This window comes from Cinclus cinclus, chromosome 2 (genome assembly GCF_963662255.1).
Source record: "Cinclus cinclus chromosome 2, bCinCin1.1, whole genome shotgun sequence".
NCBI lineage: Eukaryota > Metazoa > Chordata > Aves > Passeriformes > Cinclidae > Cinclus > Cinclus cinclus.
This window is the reverse complement of record NC_085047.1, coordinates 42,029,411-42,044,459: the sequence shown is the minus strand read 5'-3', so window position 1 is coordinate 42,044,459 and position 15,049 is coordinate 42,029,411. Positions and strand designations below refer to the sequence as shown.

The window sequence follows — 15,049 nt, the reverse complement described above, 5'->3', positions numbered from 1 at the left end:
TACTTCTCTAGCTGTGTTGGAAATCTGTGACTGAATTCACCAAGATTCATATTTGCTAGCTTTTGGCACATACTTATTCTATGCTCATGTAGACACACTCAGATCTTTATCCTTAATCATTAGCATGTTATGAGCTCCCACTTTATAACCAGTCATTCAAATGTGCATGACCTTGTTCTTCATAAGATTGCATTTCTTGTCTGTTCCCATCGGTTATTTTCATTGTCTGCTGTATTGGTAAGATGTCCAGTTTTGTAGCATAAAATCTTCATTTGCATACTTCTTTCTTTTATGCCAAGGTCATTAATGACAAGATGAAATAGGATTCATTTCAAGATCCAATCTTCTATAATTTAGGTTTCTCTTTTTTAGGCAGAAGAGTTCCTTTGCAACACATCTTGGCACACTTCTTCAGCCAATCTTCTCTTCATTTACATTTTTGAACTTACTCGTCATAATATTCCATGCAGCATCAAGACAAAATTTTTACCAAAGGATATTCAAATGCAAAGAAGGAAAAGAGAGGTGGAGACATCAAGGCTGCCTCTGAGGCCAAAGTGAATATGGGCATGATCTATAGCTTAATAACCCTGTAGATCTAAGAGCATGATTACTGTGGGAGTGTTTTGCCTTCTGAAGTGGCCTAGATAATGATGTTGCTGAAGGGAAGATATTGAGACCAGTCAGGCCATAATGCAATTCTTATATTCTGGCACTGGCATATGAGACATCACAGCAGTGGAAAAGAATATCTCAGTACCCCATAGCTTGAAATGAAAAAGAAGAGCACGCACTCCTACCAGGAGTCAAATTCAGGTTAAAAATTTTTTTAAGTTGTGTAACAATAGCATTTTCTAGCTATTGAAACAGGTTGCTCAAGATCATTAGTGATTTGGTACAAAGACTTAGTTATTAAAAGGATAAGACCAGAATCAGTTCCCATTTGCCCTCTCTTGAGGGTAATTTACATCTAATGTGTGTTTTGTTGTCAAGTGTGAGGAACAGTGTAATGGACAGCAACTGTCTGATTTCATTGCCCAGAAGCTGTTAAAAATCTTGGCTGTCACTCTAACTTTTAGAGGGTTCATGAATGTAAATCTTAATATTCTTATCAGGAAAAATAGATCTATTTCATTTGCACACCTGTTTAACTGGGCAGAGAAGCAACAATTGAAAGAACCATTGCTGTAAGTTGAGAGCAGTGCAGTACAATAGATGTCTATGAAACACTTTTATTACAACATAACAAGATGTGCAGCCAGCATTCCTGAGGATGTGTGAGTGGATTAAACACACTGTGTTTAATACAGATAGGTATATGCTCAGACACTGGATTCTTGATAATAGTCAAGAAAATAAGGGCACATTTTAGCTTCCATTTAGATAAGTAGGAGATATGTTTGATGAGGGACTCTGAAAAAAAATACTTATGACTGCTGTTCAATGACATTTATAAAGTGATCTTCATTAATTTTACACACTCTTCCAAGTCTTGGAAGACAAATTATCTGTTGATTAGTTTATCCTGTAATGAAAGTCTCTAGGCCACAAAAAAGTCTGGGGGAGGTTAAACTGATGTGCTGTCTTTCTAATTCTTAATAAAATTTCTTCATCTTGTTATTGTTATTTATACTTAAACTTGAACAATTACAATCCAGTTTAAAAAAAGCTGCTAGGTGGGCAGGCAGTAGAGACTCCATTAAGAAAGGTATCTAAGGTCAGAAACTTCCTTGTGCGTCTAGACTTGTGTCAGTGGAAAAAGATGTGATGCTTCAGCAAAGAAGAGACATTCACTTCCCCTTGGAGGAAGAGAAAAACTGGGTGATATGCATGCAAAGAGTGTAGGAAGGTCTCTCTCACCTGGGCTAACATAATTTAGGACAGCCTGGTGTCAACAACTTTGTGGTCTCAGTTGTATTCAAAGATGAAGTTATTTGCATTTAAATTTCTTTGTCTAGGTCTAAATTTTGATGCTATTAAATGAATGTTTTTCAAAGCTGCCTTTTATTTCACTGATTTTATGCTCCTTCCTGACAGGGAATATTTTGCAGGAAATGTGTTGTTTCAAAGCAGAATTTTATTGAAAAAACCATGTTCCTTGGTGTTTTGAGCATCATTTAACCAAGTATCAGCACCTTAGTCTCAGTATAAACTTCTACTGTGTGAAACATAGATTGCATTTTACTGAAGCTAAAACTTAAAACAAAATGGATAGGTTCAACAACCAACTTTTACTGATTTTCGGGAAAGCTACGAATAACCTTCAAGGCCAGCATCAGCTACAGACCTGCTGCACACTGCTGATCTTCATTAAGCAGCAGAGAAATAATAATAATAGAACTCAGAATGCTATCTATCATGACTAAGGTTTCTCTCCAGTACTACAAATTATTTTACCATTCATGTTATGCTCCCAAGCATCCCATTCATCTAATTCTGGGCAGCTCCAATGCTGTATGGTGTGTCAAGCTATGGCTCTCTGTGCTTCAGTCTGGCATGTTGTCTGGGGTCATAGTAATGTCTGCAACGTATCTAATGAGTTTTACATGTATTTACATGTATGTTACAAGGTATTGTTTGAAACTATTGGTTTTTTTTTTTCAAAATTTTGTGGCACCTATGCATTAGCATTTGCTTTTGATGTGGAAATAATTCCCCAAATTCAAAAAGGCTCAAAGGAGCATATAATTTGCATACTTTGCTCAGTAGTGATGACATCATTACATTTGTCTTTTGCACTCATTGTCCTGATGTTGGGAGGGTTTGCAGAAACAAAAACAAAAGAAACAAGCAAAAAAGACAATTTGCATAGAATTTACTGTTGGGGAATTAATACTTCTTCAGCCATCTCAAATCCCTACTGAGAGGAACTTGCATGCAGATTTTTTGACTCTTTCCATCTCATAAATCTTAAGAGGTTGTTGTGGGAGCCTGGACTGATACTAGTTAATTACTCAAATAATCAATCACTTAACCGCCCGGGTGAAGAAACTATGCACGCCATCACCAAAGGCTACAACTGGGTGTTGGATAAGATTGGGGAAGAGGCTGATAAGAGGTAGATCCTGCAAATTGGGGTCCTACTTTTTATCATGCCAAAGTCCTTACAGCAGCGGCTAGCTGTGGAAATTCCCTTCCAGTGAAGTAGCAGGACATTCACACACAGCTCAAAGGAATTCACCCCTTCTGGTGCTCCACAATTGACTCAGTTTCACTGATATAAGAGGCAGCTGTGTTGTCTTAATCTCAGAATGCATTATAAACCACCAGGCTCCTGAACTGTCCCATGATCCACTGGATTACATCATCCAGTGTAAAATTCCCTGCCCCAGGGGAGGTTCTTGGGCATGCCCACCCAAGCCTAAGTAAATATAAACCCAGTGGATTTAATATTTCTCTCACCCCTCATGGCTCAAGACAGTGACAATCACTTTGCCTAGACTGGGACCCTCACCCTTGAGATGACCAGAAGAAGAGAATCAAGAGAATCCATGCAGTGGTGACATATTTTATGTCTCTCTGTCATTCTCTTTCTCTCCCTGCCCCCACCCTCTTTTCCTATTTCTTTCTCTCTCCCCCTCTCTCCCTCACATTTACTGTTAAATAAAAAGCCATACTAATGACTTTGACACGTGGTCTTGTTTACACCTTAATTTGGGCAAAGACCAAACTCTCTAGCTTTAATAGCCAGATCTTAACAGTTGTGAGTTTCTTTGCAATAAACTTTTACATATGTTTCTTCCCTCAGATGAAGAGAATGAAACTTATTCTTCTGGTGAGAGTGAATTCACTGTCCTGAGCCAGTTGCTAGGAAACCTCTCTGTTAATCTGTCCATTCATTTGCTGAGTTTTTATCTCTAAACCAAGGTGGTCCATTCAGTGTATCCAACCTTTTCTTCTGCAGACTTTGCACAAGAACAATTTCTAATCTGCCTGCATTTGAAATGGAGCTCACGGTTGCACCCTAGAGCACTTTCTTTATATCTAGGCAGTCTTTTGTTCCCTTCTTCCTACCTCTTCCATGAAAGAATTACACTTGGGTTGATTATTACATAATTTATCACGTATGCTCAGACTACAGAATTGTATGTGGAAAATATATGTGAAATACCATTATTTTTTCATTGTATCAGACCCAGCTTTCATTTATTCTGCTTCTGATGCTGCTCATTTTTCAACATTCATTCCCTTCTGCACTCCAACTGCAATTCTTTGAATGTAGCTCCAATTTATCTTGGAAAGAGGGACAAAAAGCCAAAGAAGTTCATAATACTGGGTAGTTGGTAGAGATGATGTGTTGACCCACAGCTCTCAACTTTTGTACTTCAAGGACGTGGGGACTGCCTATTACTGTGCAGAGGATTCAGGCTGGGAAGTCAGCCTGGACAACACATAGTGAAAACTGACTCTTTGCCTGGGAAGAATGTGTCTAAAATGGGTAATGAGAATATTGCAAATGATCGTGATTCGTCAAAAGCTTAAATGAAAGGGAAGAAAAGAGTGGGCAAACACTGACTGCCATTGCAGGAAAACTTCCATGATTAAATCCAAAGTGTAATTTAGTCTACTTCTTTACTATGACTACAGAGGTTTATCAAGGTTTGCTGCCTGTCATATGAATCTGTTGACAGTGAGGGGTGAGAATGCTTTCCTACAAAGTGGTTTTTATACAGAAGAGAGTTCTTGGGAGGTACTAAAAGCCTAAAAAGATTCTATTCTGTTTAAACTGAGAACAATAAAACAATGCCATGTTGAGTAAAAAGGACTGAGATTTGATCCTGAACAAGAATGACCTGGGTTGTTAAAGACAGCTTTTTCAATAGAGATGATAATTTAAAATATATGGTTGTTTTTGCATATAAAACATAGGTTAGGTGAATTCTTGGCTCATATATTATTTCATTCAGTAAAATAGCCTTTATTAATGAAATTCAATTAGATTAGATTGAAAAAAAATATTTCACAGTTGATTTTTGCTTCAATTGAATGGCAATGGAGATTTTTCTTGGTGAGTTTATCTGAAGTGAACTAATGACTATATAGAATTACCTCATGGCAGTGCTATCTTTGTACCATCAACAGTAAGAAAGAGCCAGCAGTACAATAAAGTTCTTTTAAATAATGTCAAAAATTTATATGTACTTTGTAATAGATTGTTTGCCTCAAGACAAATTCTGTCCATATTGTGTTTGGGGCAATTTAAGTACCATTTCACACAGACTCTCAGGTTTGAACATATCAGCCTCTGTATCCTGCTTGTGATGATTGCAAATTGCAAATATTTAATCTTCTAAGAAGCAGCAGATTTCTTGGTTGATATATTGATAATGGAAAATTATATTCTGAACTATGTCATTTAATCATATCAGCACATTTGGAACAAAGAAGATTAAATCATTATTATCAGTTTTTTTGTAATTAATTATACGTGGTAGGATAATAATGATAATACAGTAGTATCCAGGCTGATGCAGATTGACTCAGGCATACCTGATAAAGCACAACTTTCATTTCCCTTGTCTATAATAAGTTAAAAGGATGGCTTTAGGTTTGTGAAGCATTAAGAATCATCCAGGGGAAGTGCAGACCCTCTGAGTGGCAGTATTTATGAACAGTTTGCATAGGCAAGGCAAGAATTATGAAAAGAGTTGTTTTGGTGAGCACTGGTGGCATTGAGTGGATGCCAGAGAGTGATGGAGTGTTGAGAGTAGGTAGGGAGAACTTGAATCAGCTTGAAATGCTTCAAATGCATCTCAAGTGCATCTTGAATTGCTGCAAATGAGTTTGATTAATTTTATTGAAAGAATGTAGAAAAAGAGATGAAGTTAAAAGAATATCAGCTGTCAGATGGTATGTCATATACTGGAGCAGTTTTGTGAAATCAAGGGATTAAGGAAAACATGGGAAAAGCAGTAAGAATGGGAAGGAGTGAAAAAAGAAATGGGATATGAAATGGCAAGCTTCAGGACAGAGAGGCCCACTACACTCCTGTTGCTAAATTCATGTTCTGTATTTGAGATTTTATTGACATGAGAAAAAGGGAAGAAAAGACCTCTAGAGGCTCACTCCAGTGCAGTAGGTGACAATGAAAATGATGATTATGTTTTGCTGGCTTTTTTTCTCCTAGTGTTATATAATTTTCTTGGGGACCTACTTAAACTTCCTATTTGTTAATTTTAATTTGAATATGTTAAGAGCAGTTGTTACATAATGATTAATTATTAAGATTCTTAGTATGTATATGGTTGGATAACATTTATGAACCATTTATGTGGACATACTGTGTTGCATGCTATGTCTTGGTTTACCAAAAAAGAGACAAAGAAAGGGGGCAAGAGGTAGAGGTGAGTTTCAGGACAGTGAAAGCTTCTTCCCATGACACTTCTCTGTAACAACACGATTGAGGTTTGCAGGTGCAAGGCCTCAAGAATAAAACCAGAAGACTGGGAGTGTAAGAACTAATAAGTACTGCCAGGAAGGTTTTGGAAAGCACTGCCACAGCAGTTGGGGAGAAAGGCTGAAGAGCTGCAAGTGTAAAATAGGCAACAGAACTCTAAATGGAAGCTTCCTTAGGAACTGATATTGATCAGTTGTTCAAACATTTGACTCTGATGTTAGAACCCAGATTTACACTGCGTCAAGCAGTTAAATGATCCATCATCTCCAAGTAAACAGAAGAAAGAATGGACTGTCATGAAATGTCTTTTATTTATCTCAAGATTTATTGCATTAGAATGCTTCTTGTAAACAAGGAAAGGTACAAATACCTTAATGGAACAAATCAGTAAAAATTATCTGACTATATTTCATTACTTATTACATTCTTTAATAGAAATTGGTCAGGAATGTTAAGAGGCTCACATTTTCCAAAATTACTGGTTATCTCCCTTGTCTAAAATAAAATTAAATAGAAGAGTTCAGAGAATTATTAATTGTTAGTGACCTCTAAAATCAAGTCCTACCGTTAACTCAGCACTGCCATGTTCCCCCTTATTCCCAAACCATATTCCCAAGTGCCACATCCACACTCCTTTTGAACATTTCCAGGATTCCTGATTTCAGGACTCCCTTGGGCAGGCTGTTCCAATGCGTGACCACCCTTTCAGTGAAAGAATATTTTCTAACATCTAATCTAAATCTCCCCTGGTACAACCTGGTCACTGCTTCTCAGCCTGTAACTTGTTACCTGGGACAGGAGGCTGATCCCTACCTCACTGCATCCTCCTTTGAAGGAGCTGTAGAGCGCAATCAGGTCCTCCTCAGCCTCCATTTCTCCAGGCTAAATGAGATAAGATGTTTTTTATCATCTCTGTCCCTTACTCTCTACTAATATCCAAAGTTACAAGCACTTGCATATAACAATTTATATACTTTCCTTGATTCTAGAAAATGTTTGGAGTGTCTCTTTTTAACACAGCATGAAATAAATTCAATCAGTTCACTAGAACTGTTCATATCCTGGAAGCAACAAATGGTAAAGTGCAGTATTTCACTGTGGTCTTCTTTGTGTTTGGATCTTGGTTTTTAGTTGCCATTCATAGAACTAACAGTCCAGAAACCCTTGTTCCATTTAGTACCCTACCTAAATTGGCAATAACTATTTGTTACCAGAAGATGAAATTAATTTTCTTTTTTTTAACTGCTACTGTTTGCTCAAATAGGAAACTGCTGTAGCATGACAAGTGGACAAAACCTGGTAATGAGCACAGGTCTGAAATATCTAGAGAATAGAGTTGGCAGCAATGGCTGTGTCCAGCCTCTTCCATCAGCAGGAAAGGATTGCAGCAGACAGTGAAACAAATTGGTAGCAATGATGCTGATATGGCAGCTTTACCCTGAACAGAAATTCACTGTGTCACAATAGAGTATCATCTTCTTGTCATCTTCTGCAAGACAACTATTGCTGCTTTCCTCATGTGGGAGGAAGTAGGGGTGTTACATAAAACCCCTATTTAATTAGCCTTGTTTGGGTTTACATCCAGTAAAGAGGAAAGACATTACTATTATCAGCCTGCTGTTTTTAATTGACTTCATGTAGTGTAGAACTCAGCTCTTCCTGTTTAGAAATGCTTAGGAAATTTTAATCTTAATTTCTCAAATATGGTAGAAGTACTTCAAGAAAATAGGGTGTGACTTGAAAATGCAAAGAAAGGTGCAAATTTATCTACTTGCCAAAGTTCTAGGTTATCAAACTGAAGTCTCCAGTACTAGGCAGGAATTAAATGCATTATCCAATCTGTATCTACTGTCCCTTTTGAAGTAAAACAGTAGATTTCCATTCACTTCCATGTGGACAAATAACCATGGTAAAATACAACATGACAAGTTGTACTTATTGCTTCCCCTGGTGGAAGTTTCAGCTAAGATCAAAGACTAAGAGCATATTCAAACCAAATCACTTTCCAGAGTCTGAAAAGTCAAGGTGAGATACATTAAGAGCAATGCTGTTGCTTACTAGCCTGTGGGTAATCACAGTAAATCATTATGTTTGGCTGCTATAAAAACAGTATCAGCCTTCAAGCACTGACTCAGAATGATGACAGCTGGATGAAAATCTACTGAAAAAATCTGATATTTTTAGGTGAAAAAGGGATATGTCTATGAGAACATTAAGATCAGTAGAGATTTTAGGAGAGAATATTTTGAATAGAATTTTGACTAGGACTTCTAGATTTGGCACAAGGGACAGAAAATCAAAGTTATCCTAATAAAAACAAGCAGGTCTATACTTTCTGAGTTCATTGCATACTGTGTTGCAACAATAAAATTTTGGAAATTCAGACTTCCATGCAAAATCTTTTCTATTAATTGCACAGATCCCTCACAGAACCTAAAACGTTATCAAGTCTTTTGTTAGACAAAATAAGACTTTAGCAATGCCAAAAGATTCTGGTTTTAAATAATCCTTGGCATTATTGTTCTTCCACCAAATGTACAGTGAAGTTACATATACACAGCATTTAGGATGCTAACTTTTCCTAGACTGCAATCTGAAGCCATTCCAGCGAAATTCAGCAGATCCATATTCTTTAATATTCCTTTCATGCACAAGCTGACATTCTTATCACACTCATCCTTTTTCCAGACAAGTCCTTGAAGTACCTAAATTGGTATAGGGACTAAATCATTGATAGCTCAGTAAAGAACAGCAAAAATACCTTTGGTTTGTATAAAAATTACTTCTCAATATGAAAAATTATAACACTTTTTTTGGGTACAAAAGCTACTGATATAATTTCAAAACAAGCAAAGTAATATTTATTAGTAAGAGTGGATTTTCTTTTAATTGCAATTACTAGGGGTCATGCAATTTTAGTAAGTGAAAATTTATCTACAGCTCAAATAAATGTTACTTTGGTGATAGCTTTTATAACACCGCATTAAGCATCAAGATGCTCATCATACTTAACACTTGGTTCTGCAATTATTAGCAAAACCCATTTTAATAATGTTTAATTTGTCAGGCTTTAAAATGAATAAGCAAACTGCAGGCAAGCCTGAAAATATTTTTATCTGGTGAAGTATCAGTGTATGCAGAAAAAATGGACATATAATTCTGTGACTTCTGTGACAAAGGATGTTATTTTTCTTAAATGGACTACCTTAAAAAGCATTTTGTTCAGGATCAACTCATGCAGTTTTGAAGTGTTTCATTCAGAAGAGAAAAGTAAGGAATAAATATAGAACTCTGTAAGACTTCAAGGTCCTGTTTTCTCCATGAATAAACCTATGACTAACACATTGTGTATCTCAACTTTGAAACTGGATAGGTTAACGGAGATTATACGGCAGCAAAAAGGGAGTTCTATCTTCCTTTGTTCCCGGCACCTGGTCATGCTTTAGATTTTAGTGAAGTAAAGAAACACATTTCTAACCTTTAAATTAATTTCTCATTCTCATGTAGTTAACAGAAATGGTAATGAGATTCAATAGACAACATTCCACAAATGTGTAGGTAAAGGAATTGTGACAAAACACCTAAAAATTGCTGTATTACCACAGTTGCTATTACCACTTCCAAGATTTGCATCTGTCAACTGATGCAGCTTCACTTCAGGACTATGCAAAAACCAAGATATTTTAACCACTACTGTAAAAGAGTGTCAAATGATGTGTCACATTTTGCTTCCAACATCATTCAGAAAATTTCCATGAGGATTGTCCTAAAACGGCCATGTTTTGTTACTTTTGTTACTTTTGTTAATTCTGTTCTGAAGAGGAGTATAACTCCCTCACCCCTCATCCCACCGGTAATGTGCTAACAGCTATTTTCAGTCCCATTCCAGGTGATTCAAGTCTATGCTTCCACTCTCTCCTTAGGATGAAAACCAGGAATGTCTTGACATTTAAATGAGTTAGGAATGCAAGTAAAGAAAGCATGGCCTGACCATCTTGTAAATGCAAATGGAGATAGTCCAGTCTAAAAATATCAGGGTTTGATCCTTCATTTTGTTACTTTTTTAGAGTTGTATTGCAACACAGTTTTAGCAGTGACAAGGTAGGATCTAATTCTGTCATATTTTCAAAATATATAATGCCTTTATTTCCAGACTGGTTATATTTTTTGATCAGCTGAAGTTTGCTGTTTGTTGAAAATTATGTTTTAGGGGTAAAAAAAAAATACTTATACCTCTGAAAAGAAAAATTTCAGAGTTTTACGTAATAAACAACTTTCTAAAATCCTTTTAGTCACTTAGTCATTTAGACACTGAGTATTGACTCCATTGTGAGAGACTTGTTCAGCCTGGAGCAGACTGAGGTGAGACCTTGTTGCCATCCTTATTAGGGGAAGCAAAAGACAAGACCCAAGGCAATGGCCTGAAGCTGTGTCAGGGGAGGTTTAGATTGGACATTAGAGGAAGGTTCTTCACCCTGAGGGTGGCTGGACACTGGAACATCTCCCCAGGGAAGTGGCCACAACAGCAACCTGACAGAGTTCAAGAAACATTTGGACAATGCTCTCAGGCACCTGGTGTGATGCTTGAGGTGTCCTGTGCAGGGTCAGGAGCTGGATTTGAGCACCCTTGTGGGTCCCTTCCAGCTCAGCTTATTCTGTGATTCTGTGAGTAGTACTATTTTTACTTAGTAAAGTAGCAGTGACACTCTAGCAGCACAGCGAGGAAAAGGTCATAAACTCAAATAGCTGCTTAAATCTACCAAGTACTGGACAAATTTTAATCATATAAGGACAGTTAAATCAATCAGTAATTTTAGTGAGATTTGTATGAGTATTTGTTTGAAAATAGAATGTCACTTTTGATTGTTTTGAATAAACCTTATTTCTATCAATTTGAGTGAGGACTTTCTCTTGCAGAAATGAAATTAATGAAGAATTATTGAGAGAGATCTACACTAAAATATCCTATTATTTAATATAATAAATTATATTAAATTAGTTTTATTTTGACATGAGATGTGAAATTATTTTGAAAAATTTCCTAACCTGTGGAATTTTCCCAGTGATAAAAAATTTTCATTGAAGACAGATGCTGAAATACATGGAAAGAACCATGTAGTATGTTTTAGGTATCAATTTTTTGTGAATGATTGAAGTTAAATTGTAATCACAGGGTCTTTTCTTGAATCAAAGAATGACCTTAAAGTTAAAAAATAATTAAAGTTTTCCTTCTTACTTAAATAATGTTGTTTTGAGTGTTGTACTCTTCAGATGAAGGTAACTATGCTAAGATCCTTCCCACTTAGATATACCTTACTAATGTTGTTCAATTAAAAGGTTTATTGAATTAAACTCAAATTTAAAAACATGAAACCCCCCACCAAGTGGATATGACTTCCATAAAGAGTATTCCTTCCATTTAGGCAAGCAGAAGAGTAAATTGACTACAGCTGGCAAGGTTTTTAATGCAAAGTTAACTTTGTTACATTGCACTCAAATGAGATACATTAAGTTTTAAAATTTCCTGACCTTTATGAACTTCATTTTTATTTGTTAACATATCATGGACATTTGATTTACATTTCACTAGTTGGAAGATTCTGTTAAATTATTGTAGATTCCATTTCCAAACTTGTTCACATTAAAAGATTTCTTTCTACTAAGAAATGTTCAGATCATTTTACATGAGACAGGTTTGAATTATTTGATCGTACCATTTGATCATATTAAAGTCTTTTTGACTCAAGTGGAAATATTTGAAACTGGTGTGCATATTTTTGTCCGTATGATTCTTACTGACTTAGATGATGGCTACACAGTTAGGAAGTACCTCTTGCAGGGGTGTTAGTAAATATAGCCCCTGCTATTCAGATATTAAAATATATTTTAGGCAAGTATAACACTGGGAGGTGGGGGCATTTCAGCAGCCATGTTATCTGTGAGAGAGACATAAATGCTTACAGCAGCATCCTTTCAATATTAAAATCAGCAGAAGAATACAAGTAGGATTTGATGAAAACTTCTTTCTGTTCCCTCAAAAAGATTATCAGAAACATCACTAATAATAGGATGTACCAGTTTAAATTTAATGTTTTCTTGAAGAAAACTACTTGGAGCAATTCTAGTGATCTGCAGTTTGCACCTCCTCTATCTACCATTTCAATCCAATATTACTGAAACCAGTCAAGATTTGGTAAATGTGAGAAATAAAAGCATGCAATTTTTTATCAGTTCCCAGCAGAGAGATGACAAATGCACAGTCACTTACTGCCTTGATGCTTTCAAAGTGTCCACCTTCTTTCTCAAAGTCAATAGGCTGCCCATTGAGCGTCCAGTAGAAGGTGACATCCATTGTGCTGTCATGAAGGGCTTTGCAACTGAGGACGATGCTCTCTCCAACCGTTAACTCAATCTTCTTGGGAGTCAGCTCTATTCTTGTTGGTTCTTGAAACAGAGAAGTGTTAGAAGCATTTAAGTGGAAGTCTATAGTGCCAAACCAAAATGATAGGATTGAGTACTGCCAAGTCTACTCAAGACCTTACATTTGCTCTTAGTATGAATTACAGACAGTCAAATGCTGAAATATATTCATAATGCACACTGAAGTATAACACTGGGGATCAGAAGGTACAGGCAGTTTCATGGAGTCAATAAAGCAGAGCCTTATACAGCAATCTCTAGGTCATCTGAGATGGATTAATTAATTAATTTTATTAGTTTCAGGAAAAGCTACCATTTTTTTTTTCATGGCTGAAGCACCTGGAATCTTGTGATTGCATAAAAATTCCAGTTTTTTACAATAAAGGGTTCAATTTTTTAAATATAGGAAGAAGCTTGAAAGATGAAGCCAAAAGGCTTGAACACCTGCAAAGAATATCCATTAATTCATCTGAAAAAAAAAAAAGATTCAGAAAAGGATTGCTACTCCGTGGTTTTATTATTATTATTATTATTAATCTTTTATGATACTACCTTTCTCTGGATTTTATATAGATACAATTATTACTTCAATTTAAAGGTTTGTTCTCATGCAGAAAAAGTTTGGGGTAAGCGAGTTCCCAAAGATAAAATATGTTAAAAGGGATATTGATTCCTTTACTTATAGAATTATTTATAGTTTGAGTGATTTAATATATATACTAATTCTTATGACAGATCTACAATATAACAGCTGGACTATGCAATATGATTCAATATTTGACCAGATGGAGTTTAGTCCTCTTAGCTGGTTGGAAATATTTTTTATTCTGCCTGGGGAATGTTGTTTTATGGTTGGCTGGGGATTCTAAGTAATATTTTAATATTAGTCAAAAGAAATAATAATAATCATCATCATCAAAGCATTTTTCATACCTTTAACAGACACTGATGCAATGATTTCTGCAGATCCAAATATGTTAACACCTTGGCATAAATATCGCCCTTCATCAGACTTGGAAGCATTCAGGATTCGTAGACTCCCATGTGGAAGAATAGTTACCCTGGAAAGGATAAATCCATAAATATATAAATATCTCTCCCATCCTACTAGCCAAATTCCATGATGATATCTTTCAGAGATAATAAATAGGATTAAAGACTGCTGCCTCTGTAGCAATGGGTAACGAAGATGATAACTGAATTATCTTCTGTTTCAAAAAGGTTTTTAATAAATCCATTTTATACTCCTTCCTTAATTCAAAATTTTCACAGAATCATCAGTGGATTAGTATCCTTTGACACTTATTAGGGGTGAATTGTAATGAAACTTTTGTAGAACAGTCAAAAAGGTAATCCTTCATAATTTGTCTTCAAAGTTTCATCACTATATTATTGTCAAATCACATTTCAATATCAAGCACAGGCTATTCCATCTAGAAAAAAAATGACCTTAGAAATCGGATCTGAGAAGAATGGGAAGCAAAATTCAAAAAAAGACAAGGAAAAACCCTATTAAATTAATTGTATCTGGTCAAAACATGATTTATAGCATCACAGCACAGAGTAGCAAAGGGACTTAAATAATCTTTGCTTTTTGTAGATGGGCTTTTATTTTTTTCTCTGAGTCTATAATTGCAGGTCCACTACACCTCCTGGTAAGTAACCCCACTATAGCATATTCATGAGGAATGTTCAGCTGCTCACATTTAGGTGTTTCAAATTTTGGTTTTGCTTATACAATATTAATCATCAAGTCCATGATACAGCATGTAAATTAACACTTTCTTTGCTCTTCTAAAATTACCAAGACCCTGAATTTATTCTATCTTAGAGTTGGAGCTCTGGAAGAGCAGTAAATAATCATGACTCTTTTCCTGACAGAGAACTGGGAACCTAAAAGGAATATGGCAACTCTTATGGCATTTAATCCAAGCCTTGCTTGAAGGTGTTGTGTATCCTTTCCCTGATTAGGTAGTGCTTACAACTCTCTCAAAGGTCTAGGGAGATGTAGGCTGGGAGGCATGGACACTGGAAGCAGATAATTCTCAGCCAAGGGTTTCAGGTAACCCATTGAAGTGAGGGAGGACATGGGGTGCTTCTTTCTCCTGTATTTGAACATGAACAAAAGACCTCTGTGTTAAAGAATCGAAAAAAGTAGGTGGGTGACTCTTCCCCAGGGATGGTTGGATTTTTAGACATACCTGTCCAGAGAGGACTTTCTGGCTGATACAG

At 36.0% G+C, this 15,049-nt stretch overlaps 1 protein-coding gene across 1 annotated transcript in view; it reads right to left on the bottom strand.

Moving 5' to 3' along the window:
• The window catches only part of CNTN5 (contactin 5), a 267,712-nt gene that overhangs the window by 46,559 nt on the left and 206,104 nt on the right, over nucleotides 1-15,049 (bottom strand). Inside the window, exons 12-13 of the mRNA XM_062514906.1 lie at nucleotides 13,751-13,878; nucleotides 12,666-12,841 (exon numbers count right to left, since the gene is read on the bottom strand). Of these exons, the coding sequence (XP_062370890.1) occupies nucleotides 12,666-12,841; nucleotides 13,751-13,878 (304 nt within the window). The remainder of the gene's footprint in view (nucleotides 1-12,665; nucleotides 12,842-13,750; nucleotides 13,879-15,049) is intronic.